Below are 24,904 nucleotides of genomic sequence, written 5' to 3'. Positions count from 1 at the left end.
TGGGGGTGCAAAAATGTTGGAGTGTATGGCAAAACCAATACAATATTGTAAAATAATTAGCCTCCAATTAAAATAAATAAATTTAAATTAAAAAAATAAAATAAAGGAAAAAAAAAAAGGGCATTTGGGCAGCAAGAAGATCCAGGGAGTAAGAGAGGGGAAGGGGGAAATTTATTTACACCAGACTCCAGCCACTGAGGGCTTCCCCGGTGGCTCAGAGGGTAAAGAATCCACCTGCAATGCGGGAGACCTGGGCTCGATCCCTGGGTTGGGAAGATCCCTGGAGGAGGGCATGGCAACCCACTCCAGTATTCTTGACTGGAGAATCCCCAGGGACAGCGGAGCCTGGAAGGCTGTGACTTTGTGACTCAAGGTGTCACAAAGAGTCGGACACGACTGAGTGACTAAGCACACACCCAGCTTCTGATTCAAGAGTATAATTCTCATCAGGTTTTCATCCTTTAACCTAAATTTTTATGAAGCCGCTTCCTTACACCCCCCAGTTCTAGGAATGAAGGTGTTTAGTCTTTTCTTAGAACTGGAGAGGCCCGAAAGAATGGCAAGAAGGTCAGCCCCCGGGTACTTTCCCCAGCTCCAATCCCCAAGCCTTCCTGGCCCAGGTTCGCTCACCTGCTAGGGCCACGCCGCCCAAGTGGGCACCACTCAATGGCCCTGGGACAGGACGGACTGAGGACTGATGCCCTAGGATGGGGCAAATGTGAGGCGTTCGGAGAAGACCCTCAGCTCGGCGATTTCAAGGCTGGAGAAGCCGCGTTCCCGCTTAAATCCGCAAGACAGAAGTTGCTCCCTCTAGCTTTTCTACTTGCGAAGCCCGCCGGTTTTGTAAGTGACCCCTCCTTTCGAGCCCAGGTCCATTTCTAGCATTCACGCCTCTCCAGAGTCTTGTTCATTTAAAAATGCATCTTAAAATGCACTAACACCTACATCTTCGGTCCAGCCCAGATCCGGTTTTGCGTAGCGCGGAAAGTTTACGAGGTATTGCGTGTACCCCACCCTGGCACACGGGGTGCGCGCTGAGCTGCGTGCAGGAATGTGTGCGAGGGCGCCGAGGGGTGCAGGGCAGCTTTAACGCAGCCGAGAATGTGTCAGATGGGCGCGTGAAACTGGGGTATCGGGTGTGCGTGGGTCTGCCCGCGCGTGCCTGAAGCCCACCGCCTCTCGCCCACTTGCCAGAACGTGTCAGCAACCTTACTTCTCCTTCAGCCCTTTCCCAGCCAGACGCCCCTCCTTTTTGGTGCTTCTGAGCGTTTACTGTAAATCCCGTGACTAAAACACGCTGGTGAGCCCGGCCCGTGGACAGATGGATCAATCGCCCCCATCCCGGAAGGGGGAGGAGGCCCCACCTGGAGCCTCGGAAGCAGGGAGCTGCCGGCTGCCTCGGGAGAACTCTCCGGAGCCCAGCTCGCCGCCGAGCTTGGCGCGGAGACCTGCGTCGGTCCCGGGGCGCTCCCACCAGGGTGGGTGCGAGCCAGCATCCCTGATCCTTCCCGCGCAGTTCGTGGGAGGGTTCGCCGGCCTCGGATGGGGTGGTCAGGACGCCCTGGCTTGGGCGTCCCGCACTAGGGGAGGGAGACAAGTGGGGAAGGGGAGTCTCGAAGGGCTACAACGCTGGGGCGCGTCGGGGGCGAGGGCGCCGGGGGTGTGCGGGGGAAGTTCTCGAGCACCGCATGAAGAGCACACGTGTATGCGGGCGCGGGGCTCGACCCGGGCAGGAGACTGTGCGGGGACGCTGGCGATTGGCGATGAGGGGGTCCTTCATCTCCCTTGCGTCTTCGGGGAGACGCTCTGCCTCGGCTCCTGGGTCGAAGGACGCCCTTCGGATGGTGCAGCCCCCTTCCCAGACCCGGACTCCAGCGGGTTTTTTTTTTTTTTTTCTAGCGCCCTTCCCCCTACGCCCCCGGGTTGGCTCGAGAGCCACGGACTCCAAGCCCTCGTGCTTCCGCTGAACCTCCCCAGGGCCTCCCGGAGCGGGCTGTCCTGGAGCGGGGGCGGGGGCGGTGGGGGTTGGAGGGCGCAGCCCGCTCCTGGCGGGGAGAGGAGGGGGCGTGGGGGTTGCCGCGCAGCGGCAGGAGCCGCGGGAAGAGAAAGGTGCGGAGGCTTTGGTGGGTTTGGGTTGGAGCCCGAGCCTTGGCCGGGGTAGCTGGTCAGTTTCCGGCCAAGGCTGCAGGTCAATCCCGGGAAGGGCGGGCGGCCGAGCAGAGGGAGCCGGCGGCGGAGCTCTCCCCTCGGCCCGCGTTCCCCGGCGCCACCGCCACCGCCTTGTCGCCGCCGCCGCTGCAGAGTGTCGCTGCTCCGCCGCGCGCCCGCGCCCCGCGCCGCCAGCGCTTGGGAGCCAGAGCGCCGAGCCCCGGGCGGAGGAGAGGGGCGCGGGCGCGAGAGCCGCGGCGAGGGAGCCGCGAAGGGGGAAGGGGGCGGGCGGAGGGAGGAGCAGGGAGAGGGAGAAGGGGGAGGGAGAGGAGAGCGAGGTAGAGCTGGGGAGAGCGGGAGCAAAGAGCGAGAGCCGGGGAGAGGAGAGGGAGGGAGAGGAGAGAGAAAGACACACGCACGCAGAGACACACGGTCACTGGAATTCCATTAGAAAAAAGTGACACGAGCAGGGGTTAGCGGGAGATTTTTTTGAATCTTTCCTCCGTCTTGTGCGAAAGAAGCGACTCGAGTCTCTCGTCCTCGAAGCTCCCACTGGATCGTTCCTAGGCGCTGACACCCGTCGGTGGATTTCTTATTTGCGTTTTATTCTGACCCCCACCCTCGCCACTTCCTTCCAGCCCTTCACTCTCAGATCGCCTCTCCCCTCACCTCCTCAGTCCCCTCCCGGGAAGCGCAGGGGAATCGGACCCGCGGGGACTCGCGCCTTCCCGGACGAGCCGAGGGAAGGGCAGACCTGAGGACCGGCTGTCGGCTTGGAGAGCATACACACACACACACACAGAGATACGTGTGTATTTGATTTTAGTGGGTAAGGAGGGCGTCGAGACGCGGCCCACCCTCCATTCCCCCACCCCCTCCAGCCAGAGGCGAGAATCGCAGGACTCAGGATCTTCATCCGGCGGACTAGCTGGGATCTCCGCATTGGATTTGGGGCTGATTATCACTGCTTGGCTATTATTATTGTTGTTGTTATTATTTTTTATCCAAGGGAGAAAGACAGAAAAAACTGTGGGATTTATTTAACATGATCTTGGCAAACGCCTTCTGCCTCTTCTTCTTTTTAGGTGAGTACCTGCGGGAGGCGAGGACAGTGTGTCCGCGGGAGCCTGGGGGGCTGCGCGGCCGCGCGCGTGCAGGCGCCGGGGAGCAGCCTGAAACCTTGGGGGCGAGCTGGGCGCTGGCGGGGGACCGACCGGTGGGAAGAGCTCGCGGCGGGGCGAGCCGGGCCCGGGCGCGGCGGAACCGAGCGGGGCCGGCGGCTAGGATGCGGGTGGAGGGGCGCGAGCCGCTGCTGGCTGCGTACGCGCAGGGTTGGGAAGGAGACTTAGAACACCCAGACCATCCCTGAGCGCACGAACGCAGACATAGTCGCTCACTCACATGCAGTGATAGCGCTCATTTCTCTCAACATAAAGGGTTCAAATTGCGGCAACTTAAGAAAAGAAAAAATCCAACTCTTGATCTGGAAGAGAGAAGAGAGGGGAGAGAGGCTCAGGGTCGGGGAGAGGAAAATCCTGCCATCCTACCTTTCGGCTCCTCGAGCCAATCGTGGTGGAGGGCACGGGCTTCTCCAGGAGCTCCGGGATGGACATCTGTGGGGGCAGTCCTGGCAGCCACTCCCCGCCTGCCAATCAACCCCTGGAAAAGACACCCCGCTTCCCACTCTCCGAATCCCTTCCCCACGGCTCCACTCCCTGGAACACTTTTCAAGTTTCTCCCCACCCTGTACCCTTCCTCCCGCGCAGACCCGAGCCATCTAGGTGGGCAGGAGTGGAGGGTTTGAGCCGCAGTTCACCGCCTTGTCTTTGCCACCTTTGGGGCGGGGGCACCTGGTAGCTGGTGGGAAGAGATGGGAGGGAGGCCAAAGTTTGATTCCTTGGGTGAAGAAGGAGGGGGGCTGAGGGGAAAACCTGGCCTGAACAAAGACCACTGCTCATTCTGGAAGCCCTCTCCCCCAAAGGCAGGGAGGGAGGGCTGCCTGGTGCCCCTGAACCCTGACTGTCTTTTTCCCACCCAGAATTCCCAATCCCTAGCCCCCTTTTTATGCTGCAGGAAATCTCAACTGCTTGGGAAGCAGGTGTAGAGGGAGCATTCTTGGGGGTGGAGGTGAGTAAAAGTGGGTGTTGGAAAGGCTGTGTGCCTACCAGGAGTCCCAGGCAAGGCTGCTGCCCCAGGAAGTACTCCAGAGAGAGGGCAGGCTAACGGGGTCTGTGTTTGTGTGTGTGTGTGTGTGTGTGTGTGTGTGTGTAAGGACCACACATTTGCTTCATTGTGGAGGCTGCTCCTACCACCTTGGCCTGCTGTGTAGCCAGGGTGAGCCAGCCTGCCCAGATGGGTCACTAGAGCACCCTTTCCCTCCTGGAGGAGGGGAGAGGGAAGGCCTACGAGGGGGTTAGGTGCAGGTCATAGAAAGCCATGAGGGCTGTCCTAAGAAGTGTCTTGACTAGGACCAGGGATTCGAGTCCAGTCCATGTTGATCGGGCCCTGGGCCCTTTGCCAGCCCCACCTCCTTTTCCCCCTCCTGCATTCGGGCTGTGGGGCATGGCCCAGCTCTTGGGTGTGGCCTTCACAGTCCTGCCTCAGGGAGCCAGAGGTGGCTCGGTGGCTCTTCTCACCAGTGTTCTCAGGTGGGAGGGGCTGAGGGAGGAGGCTGGGATGGTTCCTCTGGGCCCCACTGTGCTCCTGCGAGCCTTTCCCCGTAACCCTCTCACTCCAAAGGGGCTATTATAAAAGCTGACCTTTTCTCCCACGGCTGGTTTGAAAACCCAGCTTTCTGGAGCCAAGAATGAGCAGGGCCAAGAAGAAAAGGAAATTGTATTTCAGGAAAAGCAGCCAGACTGCTTGCCCCTGAGCTGCACACACACCCGAGGCCAGCAGGGCTCCCAGGTGTGGGTGATGGCCCCTCAGTCATCTCCAGGTCCAGCCCCCCCCCGGCTGCAGAGGTGGGGGGTCCCAGCCTAGGGGCCTGAGGAGAGACTGTTCTCCTGAGCCTGTGCAGGTGTGCCTGGGGTCCTGTTCAGAGATGGCCTCTCTGGTGTCTGTGACCCTGGTGGGGGTGGGGATGAGAGGAGGAAAAGTGGCAGGGGGCCACATCCTTTCAGTTCCTTTCTCTTGAGAAGCCCCTTCTCACAGCTGGGGTGCATGTTGGCTGAGTGACCACAGGACAGTGAAAGGCTCTGGGTTAGGCCAGCCGAGAACTAGGGATATGTTGGTTGGTAAGGAAATTTCAGCCCCAGGGCCCTTGCCTGGCAAGGAGCCCACAGTTGGGAGTTGGTTGGAAAGTTGGCTTTGGGGAGAGGCTTTTCTGGAGCTTGAGAAGTGGGGTGGGCATTTTCAGTCAGGGATAGAGTGAAGCATGTTCCTAGGAGCAGGGGCCTTCGGTGTGCTCCTCCCAAGGTTCTGAGTGAGGTGTGGGCGTGGGCATGCCTTCCTGGCCCAGCCATCCTGACCTCCAGTGTTGACAAACTCAGAGAGAAAGTGAGATGGGGAAACTGATCGGGGTGGGGACCGGGGTTGGTCAGAGGGCCCTCCTCCCACTGGCATTCTCCCTCTCATCGGGGCGTTTGCTGTACCTGGGTGGTTGTAGGTCTGTGTGGTCTACAGTCCCCGCTGTGTCTCTAAAAGCTGTTCCACATGTCTGTGCTTTCCTTGAGAGATCCGAGTTTTCTCCTGATCTAGAACTTGGAAACATCACCAGAATACCTTCCAACCTTTACTCACCTAGAATTCTTGGCCAGAGGCACCAGGTTGCCATGATTTCTTTCTCTGGCTGGACTTCTTGGTTTTGGGGGTCATGGCACCACCGAGAAGATCAGGGGTAGGTGGTGGTCAGGGAGTTTGGTTGGAAAATGCACTGACCCTCCTATGGAGCATCTCTCTGCTCAGGAGCTGAAAGGAAGAGGGAAGCCCTTGCTTTAGGCACAGGAGCCCAGGACTCTATAAGGATCATCTCTTGGGGCTGTAGACCCACCTGTAGGGCAGGAAGGAAGTGTCCTTATTGTCCCAGTTCCCTAGGCTAGTGTGCTGATGTTTAAGCCTGGGGAGGAAGCCGCTTTCTTGTTTTATCTCTTGCTGTGCAGCCTCAGGTAACGCCAAGGTGGGAGAGGAGATGCCTGCTGGGATGCTGGGGTGAGGAGAGTCAGTGGAAGGCCCAGGGCTGGGCCAGTCCTAAGGCTCCAGCAGGCTGGCTACCTGGTTGGCTAGGTGGGACAGCAGGTACAGGTGAGGCCGGGTCAACAGAGCTGACCCTGGAGGGCCCTGTTGCACCCGAGTCCTACTTAGAGACCCAGGAATTTGCTGAAGCCTAGCAATAAATCCCCCGCCTGGGCTTGGGCGGGAGGGCGCTTCTCCATCCTACCCTGGGCAGATGCCTCACTGTCTATGCCATTTCATGCTGGTTTCTTTAGTGGTCTTGCTCAAGCCTGGCCATAACTGTCAGCTCCTCCCATCCTGAGGTAGAGGTCTGGTCAGCTGGAGAAAGAAAGTCTTTTGTTGTGGACCCTGAGGTTTTCTCCATCCCAGGCCCACCCCGTGCTCTCTTGGTGGGATAGGCCTGGCCAGCCCAGAGTTCATTCCTAGTTGCCTTTCCCCTTGGTGGCCCTGTGGGTAGTGACAGGGTTGCAGTGCAGCACATTGCCTCTAGGTGTCGCTGTCTCCCTGTGCTAGCTGCTCCCTGAGCAGGGCCTCCTGGGAGAAAGGAGTGAGAAGTGGGAGTTCTGGGTCAAAATGGAGGAGATTCTTTGGGATTAGGGGATGGGGGAGATTTCTGCCTGGATCTTATTATGTTTCGGGGCAGAATGGAGTGGCGAAGCCCCTCCTATCACTCTTGGAAAATTTACTCTTGGCTCCGGGCCATGGCATGGCCTTTTTGTGGGGCAGGATCTGAGTGAGGGGCTTGGAGGGGACCAGGGGACTGGGATGATGTCTCTTTGGGGAGCTTGCTTTTGGAAGGACCAAGCAGCCCTTTCTGTGCCTTTCCCCTCCGTATCTCCTTCCCCGACCCCTTCCCTTCCGAGGACTGTGGGTTTGGACACTGGAGGCCATGCTGGGGAGGCGAGGGTCCATTTGCGAGGCCAGGGTCCACTTGCAGCTGACTTATTAGCTGGCTTCTGGAAAGAGGGGAAAGAAGGAGAGACAGAGGGGAGAGGGTATCAAGGAAGGGTGGGGAGGAGAGGAGAGAAAGAGGAAAAGAAATGAGAGGGAGAAGGAGACAGAGACAGAGGTGTCTGTGGGAGTGGTGGGATGGAGTTGCTTGGCCCTCAGTGTTTTTTGGGGGGGCTGGGGTGAACTTGTCTCCATGGTGGATTTTGTCTCTGGCCACTGTTGGACAGGATGGTGTGGAGGGCCGGGTCCCGCAGAGGAGTGCTTCCCTCTGAGCTCTCCTCAGACCACAGGGTCAGGCTTGTCTGTCCCTGTCTCCTTATGAAGTCTGGGGACTCAAAATGGACAGACTGGGGGTCGGAGGGGCCGTTTTAGCCTGTGTGTGACCTTGAGTTGTCACGTCCCTTCTTTGGGCCTCAGTTTTCTGAGGGTGGAATGCGGGACTGATCTGGTCTTTGAGAGCCTAACAGGCTGTGAGTTAACCAGTCAGCCTACCTGGTTCCTTGGCCAGACCTCTGTTTGGACCTGAGGTTGCTGGCAGGAGGCCTGGCTACTCTGAAACTGAGATCTCTCTTGGCCTGCCCTAGGAGGCCCATCAGCCGCCAGCTCTCTGCTGAGGCCATGGGATCCTTCTCTGGACTCCTGGCATCTTAGACCGTCTGTGGTCTGGCTGGGGCCTCTGGCTCTTCTGGGCTGTGCTTCTGGGCCCAGGGCCGTGGAAAGAACCAGGAAAGGGTCATGTAGGGCCAGGGCCGAAGACAACTTTTCTCCTTTGGGGTCTGAGGAGAGATGGTGGTATCTTGGGCCCCTTTAGCAGCGCTTGCTCTGACCTGCTGGGGCGGGCAGCCTTGAGTCGGCCTCGCTGTGCAGAATAGAACCGGTGTGACTCTCCCGGAAGGGCCCCCAGGCCTGCCTCTGGGGTCGGAGACTGCGGCCTTCATTCATGCTTGTCTTCCCTCCCCACCACCCAGACGAGACCCTCCGCTCTTTGGCCAGCCCTTCCTCCCCGCAGGGCCCCGAGCTCCACGGCTGGCGCCCCCCAGTGGACTGTGTCCGGGCCAATGAGCTGTGCGCGGCCGAATCCAACTGCAGCTCCCGCTACCGTACGCTGCGCCAGTGCCTGGCCGGCCGCGACCGCAACACCATGCTGGCCAACAAGGAGTGCCAGGCAGCCTTGGAGGTGCTGCAGGAGAGCCCGCTCTACGACTGCCGCTGCAAGCGGGGCATGAAGAAGGAGCTGCAGTGCTTGCAGATCTACTGGAGCATCCACCTGGGGCTGACCGAGGGTAAGGCCGGCCAGGGGCCTGGGTTCAGCGGGAGGGCCTGGGGACGGCCGGACTGGCCCGCTCTCTCTCTCTCCACCTTCTGGGCAACCTAGCACCCAGAGGAGGTAACCATCTGACCTAGAGGGGGCAGATGTTGCTGGAGAGACAGACCAAGGAGGAATTAGGGAGGAGAAAGGGTCAGGGTGGTGGAATGAGAGGGGATGGGGGTCTGGATGGGGAGTGAACCAAGGATGGCTGGCTGGCTGTGTGTCGTGGTAACAAGGGCAGGTGAGGTCAGAGTGCCGAGGTGGATGGAGAAGAGCACAGAGGAGAGAGAAGGTACTGCCTGCATGCGGGTGGAGCTGTGAGGTTTGCATGTGAGCAGACCAGGCCTGCCACTCTCTGCTGCCCTCTTCCTGCCCACCTGCTTCCAGGAAGCCTGCCCTTCCGGTGGCTTCCTGACCCCTGGCCTGGCCTAGGCACCATCAGCAGGGATTGGAGGGCACATGGGCAGCAGGTCCCAGAGCCCTGGGCAAGCCCTCCTCCAAGGTCCAAGGTGAAACCTGTAAGCCTCTTAACCACCTCCCCCGTTTCCTCCCCCTCCAGACTAGGGTGTGGAGAATTTGTAGGCCTCCTGGGTCAGACATTCATTTATTAATTCAACAGCTGTTTACTGAGAGTTTTGTGGCTGCTAGGCATTACCACTCCAGTACTCTTGCCTGGAAACTCCCATGGACGGAGGAGCCTGGTAGGCTGCAGTCCATGGGGTCGCACAGAGTCGGACAGGACTGAAGCGACTTAGCAAGCATTAATAGTTGAGAGCAGCTGGGGCAGCATTTGCCTTTGTGGAGCTCCTAGTCTGGGGGGAACACAGATAAGTCAGGGACTTTCAGTCGTTTGGTGATGTAGTGAGTGCTGTCAGAAAGCACTGGGGGCTCTGGAAGAGCCAAAGAAGGGCATCTAACCCCTTTTGGCGAAATCTAGAGAGCCTTCCTGAAAGAGGCGGCCTTCAGGCTGAGACTAGAGTGAGGTGCAGTTACTTCGTGAAGGCATGTGGGGAGAGTGTGGGAGGTGGGGGACAGAGCTTGGGCGAAGGGTGGCATGTAATGCAGGTTAGCTGACCTTCCTTACAGACATGCAGGTAACTCAGTGGTGCTAAGTTGCTTCAGTTGTGTCTGACTCTAGCCCACCAGGCTCCTCTGTCCATGGGATTCTCCAGGCAAAAATACTGGAGTGGGCTGCCATGCCCTCCTCCAGGGTGTCTTCCTGACCCAGGGATTGAACCCTCATCTCTTCTGTCTCCTGCACGACAGATGGGTTCTTGAAACACTGCCACCACCTAGAGGCAGGTGGAAGTGGGGCTGGAGGAGGAGAGAGGAAGGGGTTTGGATCTGGTGGGCAGCACCCCTAGGAGGTTTTATGTGACGATCTCTGCTTCAGGACAAAGTTCACGTGGTTCCAACAGGAGAGCAGATTGGAGGCACTGTTTGGAGGCTACTGCTGTGGTGCAGGCCAGGAATATGGCGGCTGAACAAGGACAGTGGTAGGAGAGAAGGATCTAGGAGCTGCTCAGGAGGTGGAATCAACAGGTCTTGGTGAAAGGCCGGAGGAGTCAGGGAGGGGCCCCATCTTCTGTCTGGGGCAGCTGAGTGGCTGAGGGGACCCATCACAGCAAAGGTGTTGAGTCGGGGGAGGGCTGGAGATATGTGTTTGTTTGGGGGTATATGCCCCTCATCGGCCCTATAGACTGCTGGGTGTGCAGGGCTGGGGCTCAGGTGAGGAAGGGGGACTGGACATAAGGATTGAGAAGTCATGAACAAGGACTTTCTGGAAGTGATAAAGACTCTGCCTTTCAATGCAGGGGGTGTGGGTTTGATCCCTGGTTGGGGAACTGAGATCTCACATGTTGCAGGGTTTGGCCAAAAATAAATAAAAATGTGGTAAATCAACTACAATAAAAAATAAAAAAGAAGTCACCAGCAGCCTGCAGGTAGTAACTGGGGCCAAAGGATTGGGTACAGTCACACTGGGAGGAGGTTAGGAACTGAGCTACTGGGATCACTGCCATTGAAAGATGGGCTGCAGGGGTGATGAAGAGGATCTGGGGGTGAGGTGGGAGGGAGCCCCTTGGGAGGAGCTCACTGTCAGAAAGAAGGAGGATCAACAGCCTCCAAGACTTCAGGCCCAACAGGAGAGAGATGGAGAGTGTTCCTGGTGCCCATGGGGTGAGCTCCTGGGTGGCCACTGGGAGCAGAAGCCTGCTTAGGGGGGTGCCTGGGAGCTGGGGAACTGGGATTGATGACTTTGGACAACTTCTTGAATTCTAGTGTGAATATAGAGGGTTTCTCCGGTGGCTCAGTGGTAAAGAACTCACCTGATAATGCCGGAGACAAAAGAGACGTGGGTTCGATCCCTGGGTGAGGAAGATCCCCTGGAGGAGGGCATGGGAACCCACTCCAGTATTCTTCTCTGGAGAATCCCATGGACAGAGGAGCCTGGCAGGCTATAGTCCATGCGGTTGTAAAGAGTTGGACATGACTGAAGCCACTTAACAAGCATGTGAAGATAGAGAACAAAGGATGACTTTTTTTTTAAAAAGAGACAGTCGAGTAGTTTAAATTCTAAAGTAGAACAGAAGCAATGGAGAGGCTGAGGTGAAGAAGAGAGAGGGGTGTGATGTGGAACTGTGCCTTTGTGGGAGGGGAGGTGTCAGCCTGGAATCTGAGGGTCATCACCCTGCCTCCCCTGCCCCAGCTAGTGGAGGGGCAGGAGGAAGCTGGGCCCAGGGTGGAGCCTGGATAGTGATGGGTTCCTGACCAGTGGCTCAGAGGTTTTCAAATTTGCCCTGAAATTAGGAATAAACTGGCTTGGAATTATTAACAGTATTACCACCATTAGTAACATAGTAATTCCTCATGAACTGAGTGGTGACTTCTCTGTTGCTGGCAACCTGGAGTCCTAGAACTTGAAATTAGCAAAGAGAGGAAACTAGCCACAAAGAGGGGCGCTCTGTTCTCTGTGAGACCAGGAGCTGGCTTCCCCCTACCCTCCCAGGCTGGCTCCATGCACAGGATATAAATTTATCACAAATAAGACTTAGTTGTTTAACTTCTTGCAGAACTCACATAAGAGAAACTGACAAATCCATGTTGCTGTTTAGTTGCTCAGTCATGCCCGACTCTTTTGTGACCCCATGGACTGTAGCCCTCCAGGTTCCTCTGCCCTGGGATTTCCCAGGCAAGAATACTGGAGTGGGTGGCCATTTCCTTCTCCCCATGCACAGAATAGTAAAGGCCCTGATTCAACAAGCTGGTTCGTTTAGGTTTTTGCTTTCTTTCCACGGCCTTTAGTTTCAACCCAAGGGAGACTGGGCACAAGGTGGGTGGGTTTGCTGTAGGTGCAGAATGGGAAGGGAGAGGATAGAAGAGTTTAGGGCTAGAGAGCTGGGTGGGCCACTGGAGACCCTTCCCACTGGACTGGCACCCTTGGCATCACCACATCAGCACACTGGGGACCTTGCTTGGAGCCAGGCGGTGAGGCATTTTGATGACAACAATAAGCATAATATGCATTTTATGCTGCCTTCTGCCATGTCTTCAAGGCCCTTTCAACCCAAGAGGGCTCTGATTGTAGAGTCTCTGGATCCCAATGCTTGAGATGGTTTGTTGGTTCATTTACTCAACAAACATCTGTTAAACACCTACTGTGTGCTTCAGAGGGCGAGAGCACTGAGGAAGCCATGTGGGCACCTATAGTCTGGGTGGCCCTTCTTTGGATCCACTCTAGAAAGGCAGGCCCCTGCTTTTCTCCTTCCTCAGAACCATGCTCCCTACCCCTTGCAGACTGCTCAGTCCCCTCCCCTGGGCCTTGGGGCCACTGGTTTCTGTCCAGGGCTGACTGGGGAACCCAGAGGCCTTTTATTAATAACAGCAGGTGGTCCTCTGAGGGACAGAGTCTTCCTGGGACAGAGTGGTCTCCTGGGAAGATGCAGGCACTTCCTCTCTATTCCTTGTGTGTGTGTGTGTGTGTGTGAGTGTGCGCGCTAAGTTACTTTAGTTGTGTCCAACTCTGCAACCCCGTGGACTGAGCCCACCAGACTCCTCCATCCATGGGATTCTCCAGGAAAGAATACTGCAGTAGGTTGCCAGGTCCTACTTCAGGGGATCTTCCTGACCCAGGGATCCTGAACATTTTTGATAACCTGACTTGGGCCTGGGTGGGTGAGGGGATCAAGGAGTGGAGAGACTCAGGTAGGTTTGCACTTAGATTCTCGTTTCTCCAGGGTCCCTGCTGGGGGGATGCAATTCCTGGAGACTTGGTCCCACCTTTTGCCTCTGAGAGAGAGGCCCTACCTGTCACCTCCCCACCTGAGGCTGAGCTCACTGCATGGACTGAGGACCTCAGCGTGTGGGTAGAGCTGGGTGCCAAGCTCTCAGACAGTCCCAACTGCCAAGGGCCTTGAGATCATTCTAGCAGGAGGCTGAGATGCAGAGAGGTGTGGTAGGCCTCACAGGGCACACAGCAAGCCTCTGGTGGGACCAGGCCCCTGACTCCTCTAAGTAGACCCCTTTCCACTGTCCTGGAAAGCAGAGACATCACTTGGCCAACAAACGTCCATATAGTCAAAGCTATGGTTTTTCCAGGAGTCACGTATGGATGTGAGTTGGACCATAAGGAAGGTTGAGTGCCAAGGAATTGATGCTTTCGAACTGTGGTGCTGGAGAAGACTCTTGAGAGCCCTTTGGACTGTATGGAGATCAAACTAGTCTATCCTAAAGGAAATCAACCCTGAATATTCATTGGAAGGACTGATGTTGAAGCTGAAGCTCCAATACTTTGGCCACCTGACACGAAGAGCCAACTCATTGTAAAAGACTCTGATGCTGGGAAAGACTGAGGGCAGGAGGAGATGGGGGTGACAGAGGATGAGATGGTTGCATGGCATCATTGACTCAGTGGACATGAGTTTAAGCAAACTCCGAGAGACAGTGTAGGACAAGGAAGCCTGGTGTGCTGCAGCCCATGGGGTCACAAAGAGCTGGACACAACTGAGTGGCTAAAAAGTGACCACTGCCCTGGGGGAGAGCTGTGGCCTTGGGCTCGTCTTCCCCTCTGCCATAACTGCCCCCATAATCGCCAGTATTTACATGGGGGTGAGGGGAGGGATGTCACTGTTGGCTGCACAGGGCACTTGAGACCAGGCTTCTTGCTGCCTCCAGTGGCAATGCTGATGTTCAAGGTCCTCCTGGTTCGGCAGATGTGAAGTGCACAGGGTTCTCCCTACATGTCCTCTCCCAGCTCATGGGCCTGGAGTCTGACATCCCGGGTTTGACTTCAGTCTTGCTGCCAGGCAAGCCACAGATTTCCTGATGGTGAATTCTGCTGCAGAAGCAGGCAAGGAGAATTGATTTAAATAGGATGGGCCCCTCTCAACCAGTCATGGAAGAGGCTCCTTTCCCACAGAGATTCATCCCCTGGACCAGTCAGTCATACTAGCCCATCTGTACCCAGGCACAGTGCTGTGTCAGATGCTATAGGGAAGGACAGACCCTGCTATGGGGAAGTGGTCCAGCCAGGAGAAGACAGCTCTGTGAAAAGTTATGCAAGAGTTGTTTAGTCGCTCAGTTGTGTCCAACTCTTTGTGATCCCGTGGACTGCAGCATGCCAGGCTTCCCTGTCTGTCACTATTTCCCTGAGTTTGCTCAGACTCATGTCCATTGAGTTAGTGATGCCATCCAACAATCTTATCCTCTGCTGCCCCCTTCTTTTGCCTTCAGTCTTTCCCAGCACCAGGGTCTTTTCCAATGAGTCAGCTCTTCAAATCAGGTGTTTTGGAGCTTTAGCCTCAGTCCTTCCAATGACTCTTCAGGGTTGGTAGTACTTGTTTAAGAATTTGGTTTCGATAACACTTTTTATTTTTGGAGGCAGTATTCATACTGGTTAAGTACTTGGACTCTGGAGCCAACAGCCTGGATTTGAAACTTAGCTCTGCCACTCACCAGCTGTGTGTCTTGGTCAAGTACTGTAGCATCTCCATGCCCCAGTCCCTGATCAGAAAAATAGGGAGAATAATAGTGCCTAGCCCCTGGGGAAATTAAGAGGATTAAATGAGTTAGTACATCTAAAGCACTTCTAATAGTGCCAGTATGAAGAAAGCACAACATAACCTCATCGTTATTACAAAAGCGCTTCCTAAGTTCTCTTGTTATTTGTTTGCACCGGCTAGCATGGCTGGTATGCCCACCCCAGGGAGTTTCTCCAGTGCTGGTGGGCAAAGGGGAGGATGCTGAGATCTTGCAGGCCCGAGATGGCCCTGCAGGCCCCGGGAGGAGGTGGGATTGGAGACAGGCCTGGACAAAAGAGTCATTTTTGGATTAGGCAGGTACTAGTGGGCACCCCCTGTGTGTAAGGCACCCTGTGTGCTGGGTCGGACGGGGCCTAACTGTACTCTTGTGAGGTACAGTGAAGGGTGGGGCCACTTCTCAGGGGGCATGCTCTTCCTTCATGTCCTCTGGGGGGGGTCTGTACCCTTTTTTGGGGGGGTCATCCTAGTATAGTGGAGAGATGCCTTGTCCCTGGACCAGCAGAGAGCTGGTCAGGGGCTAGCCTGTGGGTAACTTTGGGGCCTGGCTGAAGAAGCAGATTCCAAGACCCTCTCCCTTGGAGGCCGGCCCCTTCCTGCAGGTGGCCTCTAGGGGTGCCCCCCCCCCCGGACTCCTCTTTAGGTGGTGAGCTTGCCTGTGGCTCTGGGCCTCAGGTGGACAGGAAATCAATGTGTGAGGCTGTGGTCATCACCTGTCTCCCCCTCCCCCTCTGCATGCACACACAGTCTGAGTGATTACCCATTGATTTCTTCTCACCATCATGTCCGTCTCGAGGATCTTCCCTTTCCTGCTGAGGCACTGGAGGAGGGGGCAGGAGTCCCGCTGAGCTGGTGCTGGGTCTCCAGGGCACGCATCCCCCATTTATCTGCTGTCACTCATTCACATCCTCGAGCCTCTGGTGCATCCCAGAGCCTGGGGGAGAGGCAGCAGGTGGAGGGGAAGACAGGTCGGGAGGCATACAGGAGTCACTGGGCAGGCCTCCATCCAGTGGACCTCAGCCAGTCACTCCTGGTGACATGGTGGGAAGCAATGGGGAGATCCTGTCCCCTTAAGCTGGGGTATGGGCTTCCTAGGTGGCTCAGTGGTAAAGAATCTGCCCACCAATGGAGGAGAGGTGGGTTCAATCCCCGGGTTGGGAAGTTCCCCTGGAGAAGGAAACAGCAACCCACTCCAGTGTTCTTGTCTGGAGAATCCCATGGTTAGAGGAGTCTGGTGGGTTAGAGTCCATGGAGTTGCAAGAGTCAGACACGACTGAGGACGCAGGCACCCCAGTAAGCCTGGGCAGAGCCAGTCTGTTGTGATGGGAGAGGATGTTAGTGTCAGGGACAGGTAGCTCTAGGTCTGCCATGAGGAGCTGTGTGATCTCAGGCAGGTTGCTTCACCTCTTTGGGCCACGTCAGAGCCCTCTCCTGTGAAATGAGGAAGTTGTACTAAATGACTGTTGGAGGGTCCTTCGGGTTCAAATCCTGGGATTTGTATAATAGCTAGCCTTCCATGGGGGCTATCAGGATTCCACCTCCCCTGTGCCTTCTTTCCAGAAGCGTATGGAAGTCCTTAGAAGAGGCCGGGGCATGCAGGGAGTCATGAGAGAGCTGTATTGGGCAGTCTGATCTGCTCTGGTTGGAGAGAAATACCTTACCCACATGAAGTGTGCAGCGCTTTGGGCAGGATGTGAGCCTGGTCTGACGCGGTTCTCTCTTCCAGGCGAGGAGTTTTATGAAGCTTCACCCTATGAGCCGGTGACCGCCCGCCTCTCGGACATCTTCAGGCTTGCTTCAATCTTCTCAGGTGAGTGGGCTTGTGCTGGGGCCTTGACAGTTCTGCTCAGGTCCCCTGGGGCTGGCAGATCGAACCTTGTGGCTTGGGTGAGATGTCCGCTCGCCAGTAAGCCCCCGAACACCTCCAAGCCTGGGGTCTTCATCTGTAAAGAGAAAACCATGACACTTTCCCCCCTTCTCCTCACCACCACCGAGGTTGTGTGTGGCCTAAAGTGTTTATGGGAATGGCCTAGAATGACCTGCCATGCAGGAGGTCTTGAATCTGACATCTGGTATTGCTTTCCCATTTTGTCACTCATCTTGCCTGGCTGGGTCCTTTCCAGCTGTTCTACTTTGGTAAATTTGCTCAGCCTCTCTGTGCCTCAGTTTACTCTTTGGTGAAGAGGGGAGGGCACCTACCTTGTTGGATGGTTGTAGGGTCAGAATGAACCAGTGGTTGACCAGGGCTCAGCATGCTGCTGGGCTTGTGGGAGCTGTTAGTTGAGGTGGCCTGTGTTCCTGTCACCATTGTCCATTCTGTTTGGAAATTCTTGTCTCCCCTGGGCATTCTGCTTCTGAAATCCCTCTGAGGAGAGCCTCTGCTCCCTGGCCACTCCTGCCTCAGGCTGCCTAGGGAGTGAGAGGCTCATTTGAGCTCCAGTTTGCTTGCCATGGTCTGTGTGTAGGAGCCCTGTGAGTGTTTTGGTTCTTTCTTCTTGACCTTGTTCCCTTTGGCTTTTGGGTGGCCAATGGGCATAGGGCAGCCTACCACTACTTGGGCACTGGGGTGGGCCTTCTGGTCTTGGGAACTCTGTGGAGGCTGGGATGCGCTTTCTGGAGTCACCATTCGTGCTTAGAGGGGACCAGGGTGGGCTTTCTCAACAGGATCTGTGAGTGTAGGGCCCCAAATCTCAGGCTTCTAGGCACTTTGTGACTGTAGGTGAAACATTCTGAAGTTTCTTTTGCTCTAAACCAACAGCAGTGCTGTTGGCATTGACCTGGGTGATCCTCTCGGGGGCAGAAGCTGTCCTGTGCACTGTATGGTATTCAGCAATGTCCCTGGCCTCTACTCACTGGATGCCAGGAGCAGCCCCTCTAACTGTGACAACCCAGTGCGTCTGCAGACACTGCCACTTGTCCCCTGAGGGGCACAGTCAGTGCCAGTGGAGAAGCACAACTCTAGACTGTGAAATGAAAGACTCTCTAGTGAGACCCTCGGCCCTTTCCAATGAAGAATTCTCCAGGACAGTGTTTCCCAAATTTTTCTTTTTTTTTTTTCATTGTTGCCCCTTTAAGGAGAAACATAAATTCTAAAGAGAAAAATGGTCTCAGTCTGCTGGGGCTGCCATAAAAGAATATCCTAGACTGGATGACTTAAATGATGGAAGTCTGTTATCTTACAGTTCTGGAGGCTGGAAGTCTATTATCTCCCAGTTCTGGAGGCTGGAAGTCCAGGGTCAAGGTCTGGCAGGTTTCTGGAGAGGGCTCGCTTCATGGTTTGCAGACAGCAGCCTTCTCACTGTGTCCTCTCAGGGTAGGGGGTGTGGATGGGTGGGAAGGATGTGGGGGATTGGAGCAGGGAGATAGAAAGAGGAGAGGGGGGAGAGAGAGAGAGAGAGAAAGAGAAAGAAAGGCCTCTTCCTCTTCTTATGAGGACACTAATCCTATTGGATCATGGCCCCACCCATATGACCTCATTTAACCTTAATTCCCTCCTAAGAGCCCTGTCTTCAAATACAGTCACACTAGGCGTTTAAGGCTTCAGCATCATGAATTTAGGGTGGAGACACAATTCAGTCCATAGCCAATGCCAAGTAATAACACTTTGTCAGACAGGGTTGAGGTTTGGAGGGCCACATGCTGCTGTTGTATCTCCTTTTTTTTTTGCTTACCCAGGAGCCCATTTTTGCTCCTTTAGGGCTGATACCCTCCTTTGGGGTCGCAAAGAGTCGGACACGACTGAGCGACTGAACTGAACTGAACTGAAGGGATTAAGAGGTGTGATACACATGTACCTGGTGGGAGAAATCCTGGGACCCATGAAAAGGGAGGCAGTGGCCAAGGAATGACCATTTGGATGTGCCTTTGGGCACTGGTAGTGGCGGGGCTGGCGGTGGATGGAATGGTGACTTCACAGATGGTCCCTGCATGGAGCGGCCTGCCCTGGGCTCTCACTCTTATACCCTGCAATGGGGTGACAGCTGAGGTACCCATCTTGTCTCTGTTTATGGCTTTGTGATGACTCTGTGATGAGCCTCGCCCATCTCTCAGGGGCTGAACTGGCTGATGGACTGACTGAGGCCCCTCCTAGCAGGCGTTTGATTCTCACATCTCTTGATTAGTTTTGGATAGAAAACCACCTTGGGCCACTCTTTTGGAGGCAGTCCTTGGGGTCTCCAGCAGATGGAGGAGGTAGTTGGCATGTGGATACTGTGATGGGGAAATCCCAGCAACCTGACCTACCCGTTCCCCACCCCACCTCAAGCTAAGGTGCCACTGCCTGGGCAGGAGCCGTTGGATTTACCTCCAGGGAAGAAATGGCTTTGGCTTGCTCCCTGGAGGTTGAAGGTCAGAGGTCCTCAACCTGAGCTGGGACCTCCAGTGCTTCCTGGACTGACACTAAGTATCTTCCTGGCAGAAAATCTTTCTGTAATGGATTTGGCATTCTGCGGGACAAGGAGGTTGACAAGACAAATGAGGAGATTGCTGGTCTGCAGCTCACTCAATCAGCATCCTTTACCTGCTGCTCAGACATAACTGGGCCCCGCATGACCCTGGATCCCTGGGCTCTGGGGACCACTCCCCACAGTGAGGGCAAGGCTCCCCCTCATTGCCCCTGCTGCCCCTGCTTCATCCAGAGCAGCCCTCCAGTTGGTGCACGGGTTGCTCTATCTGAGGGAAACCCGGCCACCAAGAAACCAAGCCGACCGTGGTAGGGGGCATGCAGCAGAAGGAAGGCTGAGTGGGGAGCTGGGAGCCTGATTCCAGCGCAGTCTCTGCCACAGATCAGCTGATGGGCTTGGGCAAGTCACTTCCCTGCTCCAGACCTTACGTCTCTTTTCTGAAAAGGGAAAGTATGAGCTTAGAGCAGGCTTGACCTCATCAAGGCGCACTGATGACGGTGGTGTTGTTTGACGTCTGTAGGATGGAATAGAGCAGCTTGGAGGTCAGAAGGTCATGGCCATTGCCTGGCTGCCCAGGAGGCTGAGGGGTCAATATCTGGGCACGTGTATGACCCACATGTGGCTTGCTGGGCTTCCCAGGCAAGACGGGAGACCCCAGGTCCTGCACTGATACTTCAGGATGATAAGGCTGCCACCCAATACGATTGTATGGAGCACGGCCCCCTACCCTTCCACACATTTATATGTGGTCTTAGACTGCGTCCACCACCATCTTGAGGAAAGGCTGTGGTGAGGGGCAGAACTGGGAATTCTCCAGACTGTAATACTCCCATTTGGAGCCCAGGGACTTGGGAGAGGGTGCTCTTGTATCTTTGGGGCTAAGTTGCTACTGTCTCCATTTATTCATTTTTGGCTGTGCGGGGTCCTTATTCCTGTGCACGCTCTAGTTTTTCCTCCCCCCTCTAGTGGCAAGTGGGGGCTACTTTCTAGTTGTGGTGCACAGGCTTCTCAGAGGTTGTGAGGGGTGATGCAAACAGTGAGGGAAAGGAAATGCTTCATCTCCATGGGGTGAGGCCATAAAAGTGAGGATGAAGGGCCTGGGTGGGCCAGGCAGTGGCTCCCCTCTCAACCGCTGGGCCATGCCTTAGGGCCAGGGAGAAGCAGCAGGCAGGGGCCTGGACTGGGCTGTCAGCGGGCACTCTCTCTGTGTTCCTGGTGAGGCTGGGGGCCTCTAGGGCCTTGAGCACCTGATGCAGGCGTTGCCAGATACATGGGTACAGGTGTTGCCAGATACGTGGGTTCAGTTCAGTTCAGTCACTCAGTTGTGTCCAACTCTTTGCCAGCCCATGAACCACAGCATGCCAGGCCTCCCTGTTCATCACCGACTCCCAGAGTCCACCCAAACCCATGTCCATTGAGTCGGTGATGCCATCCAACCGTCTTATCTGTGGGTACAGAGTAAATTTATGCAAACTTGTCTTTTCTATAGTTGGAAGGGAACTTAGAGATCATCTAAGCCCACTCCAACAAGGGAAACCGCGGCCCCAAGTGAAGGGGTGGTCTACACCAGGATTCAGTCCTGCTTTTCCCCTGCCCATCATGTTCCTCAGACTTCCTCCGGGGCTTCAGCTCTAAGCCCTGGTTTCTTCTTACACAATGCTGGACTGATGGCAACACCTACCTGCTCAGGTTTTAAATCCCATGGACAGAGGACAATAGCAATAAATACAAATATCTGCTATTAAATTTGGGCTTCCCCAGTGGCTCAGCAGTAAAGAGCCCACCTGCCAATGCGGCAAACATAAGAGACGTGGATTCAGGAAGATCCCAGAAGAAGGAAATGGCAAACTGCTCCAGTATTCTTGCCTAGTAAATCCCATGGACAGAGGAGCCTGACGGGTTACAGCCCATCGGATTGCAAAGAGTTGAACCCAACTTAGTGACTAAACAACAACAACAAAAACGACAGCAAAAAATTGAGAAATTGCATGTAGATTCCTGGTCCAGCACCTGGGATCTTGGACTCAAACATGTAGCTTCTTGGCCTGGAGAATTCCATGGGGTCGCAAAGAGTTGGACACGACTGAGCAACTTTCACTTTTTACAGCTGACAGTGGAGTGATTTCTCTAAGGCCATCAGCAGCTCAGGCAGGGTTGTCCTGGAGCCTGTTTATGGGAGATGGTTGCATGGCTTTTGGTGACATGAGGCTCCCTCCCACCCATGTTCATGCTGGATGGGGGCTGCAATGGGAAGTGCTGGGTGATTTTTAGGGGACAGTGGGTCCCTGGGGTGCCTGCTGGGCCTCTGTGGCCTTAGCTCACTGTGATCAGGTGAGACGCCTGGCTTGGGCCTTCTGTTAGTGGTTAGAGGAAGAAGTGATGGGTGGCGACAGTGTCAATTGGCTGTGAGCCTCTGGGGTGGGCCGTCTTGCTTGGATGGAGCCAGGAGAGGCCTGAGGATGTTCTTTTTTATTTTTATTTTTTTAGGAAATTTTTGTTTTATTTTGTTTATTTGAGTATAGTTGGTTTACAATGTTGCTAGTTTCTGCTGTACAACAGAGTGAGTCACCTGTATGTATACATATATCCCCTCCCTTTTGAATCTCCCCTCCCATCCTACCCATCCATGTAGGTCATCATGGAGCACCAAACTGCACTCCCCAGATGTTCTTTTTTTTAAAAAAAAAAATAATTAATAAAATTTTAATTGGAGGATAATTGCTTTATAATACTTTGTTGATTTCTGCCAGACATCAGCATGAATCAGCCATAGGTATACGTTTGGTCCTCTCCCTTCTGAACGTCCCTTCCACCTCCCTCCCCATCCCACCGCCTCTGGATTGTCACAGAGGACTGGATTTGAGCTCCCTGAGTCGTATAATAAATTTCCACTGGCTCTCTAATCTTGCATACGGTACTGTACATGTTTCCCCGCTGCTCTCTCAATCTGTCCCGCCTCCTCCTTCCCTTGCTGTGTCCACAAGTCTGTTCTCTGTGTCTGTGTCTCCATTGCTGCCCTGCAGTTAGGTTCATCCCTACCATCTTTCTAGATTCCATATCTATGCGTTAATATATGATATTTGCCTTTCTCTTTTTGATACTTTATTCTGCATAATAGGCTATCAGTTCATCCACCTTGTTAGAACTGAGTCACATGCATTCCTTTTAATGGCTGAGTAATATTCCATTGAGTGTATGTACCACAACTTCTTTATCCATTCATCTGTCAATGGACATTTAGGTTGCTTAAATGTTCTAGCTATTGTAAACAGTGCTGTGATGATCACTGGGGTGCATGCATCTTTTTCAATTATGGTTTCCTTAGGGTATATGCCCAGTAGTGGGATTGTTGGGTTATATGGTAGATTTATTTCTAGTTTTTTAAGGAATCTCCATTCTGATCTCTATAGTGGCTGTATCAGTTTGCATTCCCACCAACAGTGCAGGAGGGTTCCCTTTTCTCTGCACCTCTGAGGTGTTCTAGTTGGAGGCTCCACTGGTCCTTTTTCAGGGCCCTCAGGAGACAAGGGAACCCTACCCTTGCCAAGAAGCTTTGAAAATGGCCCCTGAGGGACACCACCCTCCCCCTCTGTGCCCTTGTGCTTCGTTCTTGTTACAGTGCTTACTCTTGTGTGCTGGGGGCACGGATATGATTGCAGTGTGATTGTTGGTCTCTGTGTCACTGTGCCCACGCATCTCTGTGTTTCCCTGGGTGCCTAACACTGGCACTGACACCCATCCATGGAGGGTCCTGGACTAGAGGATGGTGGCGGACTAGAGACCTGCTGGCCCTAGTTTGAATCCTGGCTGGACCCTACTGACTGATTGACTACAGGGTGGATCAGTTGACTGAATCTCATTTTTCTCCTCTGTAAAATGGAGCCCTGCAAGGATGGATAATGACCTCCCCAGAAGGCGGTGGAGCCCAGGAGCACCCTCGGCGGTGGCCACGGGTGATCAGGCGCTGGCAGGAGCTAGTGGTTTAGTGTGAGCTCTTAGAGCTGCACCAGGAAGGCTGGCTAAGAGGTCCAGGTGGGTCTGAGGTGTCCCATGTGGGCTGCCTGTCGGGTAGCCCCGAGGTTTAGAGAAGGACTGGGGGCTCCTGAGGGCTTCATGGAAGAGGTGGATCTTGGTGTGATGCAAGCACTACCTGAGAGGCTGCTTTGAAGGGAATCAGACCGTGTCCTCACTGCATTGTTGGGGCAGGTGAACACGGCTTAGACAGCCACGAGGTGGTTTATCCACGATGCTAGTGTAGCCTTACGAGCCCAAGGGAGGCAGCAGTAGGTGGTGCCTGGGGAAATCAGCAAAGTCTTGGAGGAGGGGAGTGAGATCTGAGGGTGACAATCCCAGCAGCATCGCGGCTTGGAGGCTACCCCCACTTCTAGGTCTCGTGGGCTCAGAGAACAGTGACTGGAGACCCTTGTGGCAGATGGAAGACTGGCCTCTCTGGGGTCTCCTCCTTTGGGACTCTTGCTCAGGAATTCTCTGGGACAGAACTCTGCATGACTGACTCGGGCTGAGTCCCTGGTGGGGCGGGGCTGAGCTGCCTTTGGGTGAGGGAGTGGCTTAGCCCTGGGCTCCAGAGTCAGCCCCCTGTGAAGGTCACTGGAGTGCATAAGTGGGGACCCGGAGAGTTGGGCTTGGCTCATTTCTGTCGGATGCCTTCGGAGGCTCCCTCTCTTCCCTGGATCCGCTGAGGGTCCCCCTGACCCTCCTCCCCTGAAGTTGCTGAGCTGAAGATGGTGAGCAAGGCCCAGCAGGTTGGCTGGTGCCTCTCAGAGGGAAGTCGATCCCAAGGCAGCCCCCGTGAGGAGGCTTTGGGGACCCAGGGCAGGAGATGGTGGGGGGAACTGCAGCCCATCTCCCTACCCCCCTGCATGGTGGCTCAGGCGATAAACTGCTTATCCTCAGGTTGTCTGCCTGAGCCGAATGCAGAAGCGTGTTATTTAAATTTCAAAATCACATTCTTCTTCTAACAGCTGTCAGAGTCTCTGAGCATAAGTGAAAATTGGGCCTTAGCTGCAGCTCTGTCACCTCTTCCACCTCCCCTTCCAGGGACAATGTGTCTGGTGGAGAGGAGAGGGTGGAGAGGGTGTGGCGTGGGGAGGGGCTGTGGGGACAGGGAGAAGTGGGGTGGGGGGTGGTGACCGGTGACTCTGGCCATACTGGTCAGCAGTTGGGACCGATGGGAGGAGGCCAGCTTCCCCATCGGGGTGCCAGGCGCTTCCTCTCTTCTGTTTCATTTCCTCTTCTACCCCGGGCTCCCCCAGCCAGGAGGATTTGCTTGCAGAAGGTGTGAGCGGAGTGCCGGTGGCTTTGTGTTTGCTCCTCTTTGTGTCCATGAAAGAAAAAAGGAGAGAACAATATTTAACCCAATGAGAGGTTTTTTAAGGGTAGAGGTTCAGGTGCTATGGTTGGGGTGAGGTCTTGGTTGGGCAAAATGTTTCTGGTTCCCTTCAAATAGCATCTTCTAGGGGCACCTGCTTGCTTCCCCTTGGGTGGGTAGACAGGCTCTGCCGGCAGCGGGGGTGAGGGTGGTTCCGGGCTCACCCTGCACTCTTGGCATGCAGGGCTCTGTCCATTCCTCCCCACAACACCCCTCCACCCCTCACCCCATGCTGGTGCCCCGCATGCTCCTCCTGGCTTAGCCAGGAACTGTGCTCCTCTTATTTATCTGGGTAGAAAGCAGGATTTGAGAACTGTTCTGGGAATGCTCCTCCCAACTATGTCTGTCAGCATGTTCTCTTAACCCCATGGATGTGTAGAGAAAGGAACAGATCTGACTGGGGTCACACGTGTACATGTGTGTGGTGTGTAGATGGGGAGTATAAGTGTGTGTGGTGAATGCCTGGGTGGTGTGTATGTGTGGGGTGTGTATGTGT

At 55.1% G+C, this 24,904-nt stretch overlaps 1 protein-coding gene across 1 annotated transcript in view; it reads left to right on the top strand.

Annotated features, from left to right (window-relative positions):
- Positions 1 to 2,521: 2,521 nt before the first annotated feature.
- The window catches only part of GFRA2 (GDNF family receptor alpha 2), a 103,845-nt gene continuing 81,462 nt past the window's right edge, over positions 2,522 to 24,904 (top strand). The window contains exons 1-3 of the mRNA XM_040242335.1: positions 2,522 to 3,233; positions 8,241 to 8,555; positions 16,343 to 16,426. Coding sequence (XP_040098269.1) covers positions 3,194 to 3,233; positions 8,241 to 8,555; positions 16,343 to 16,426 — 439 coding nt within the window. The 5' untranslated portion in view covers positions 2,522 to 3,193. The remainder of the gene's footprint in view (positions 3,234 to 8,240; positions 8,556 to 16,342; positions 16,427 to 24,904) is intronic.

This window comes from Oryx dammah, unplaced genomic scaffold (assembly GCF_014754425.2).
Source record: "Oryx dammah isolate SB20612 unplaced genomic scaffold, SCBI_Odam_1.1 HiC_scaffold_1, whole genome shotgun sequence".
Lineage (NCBI taxonomy): Eukaryota > Metazoa > Chordata > Mammalia > Artiodactyla > Bovidae > Oryx > Oryx dammah.
The sequence above is the reverse complement of the archived record's forward strand: the minus strand, read 5'-3'. Positions and strand labels throughout refer to the sequence as shown.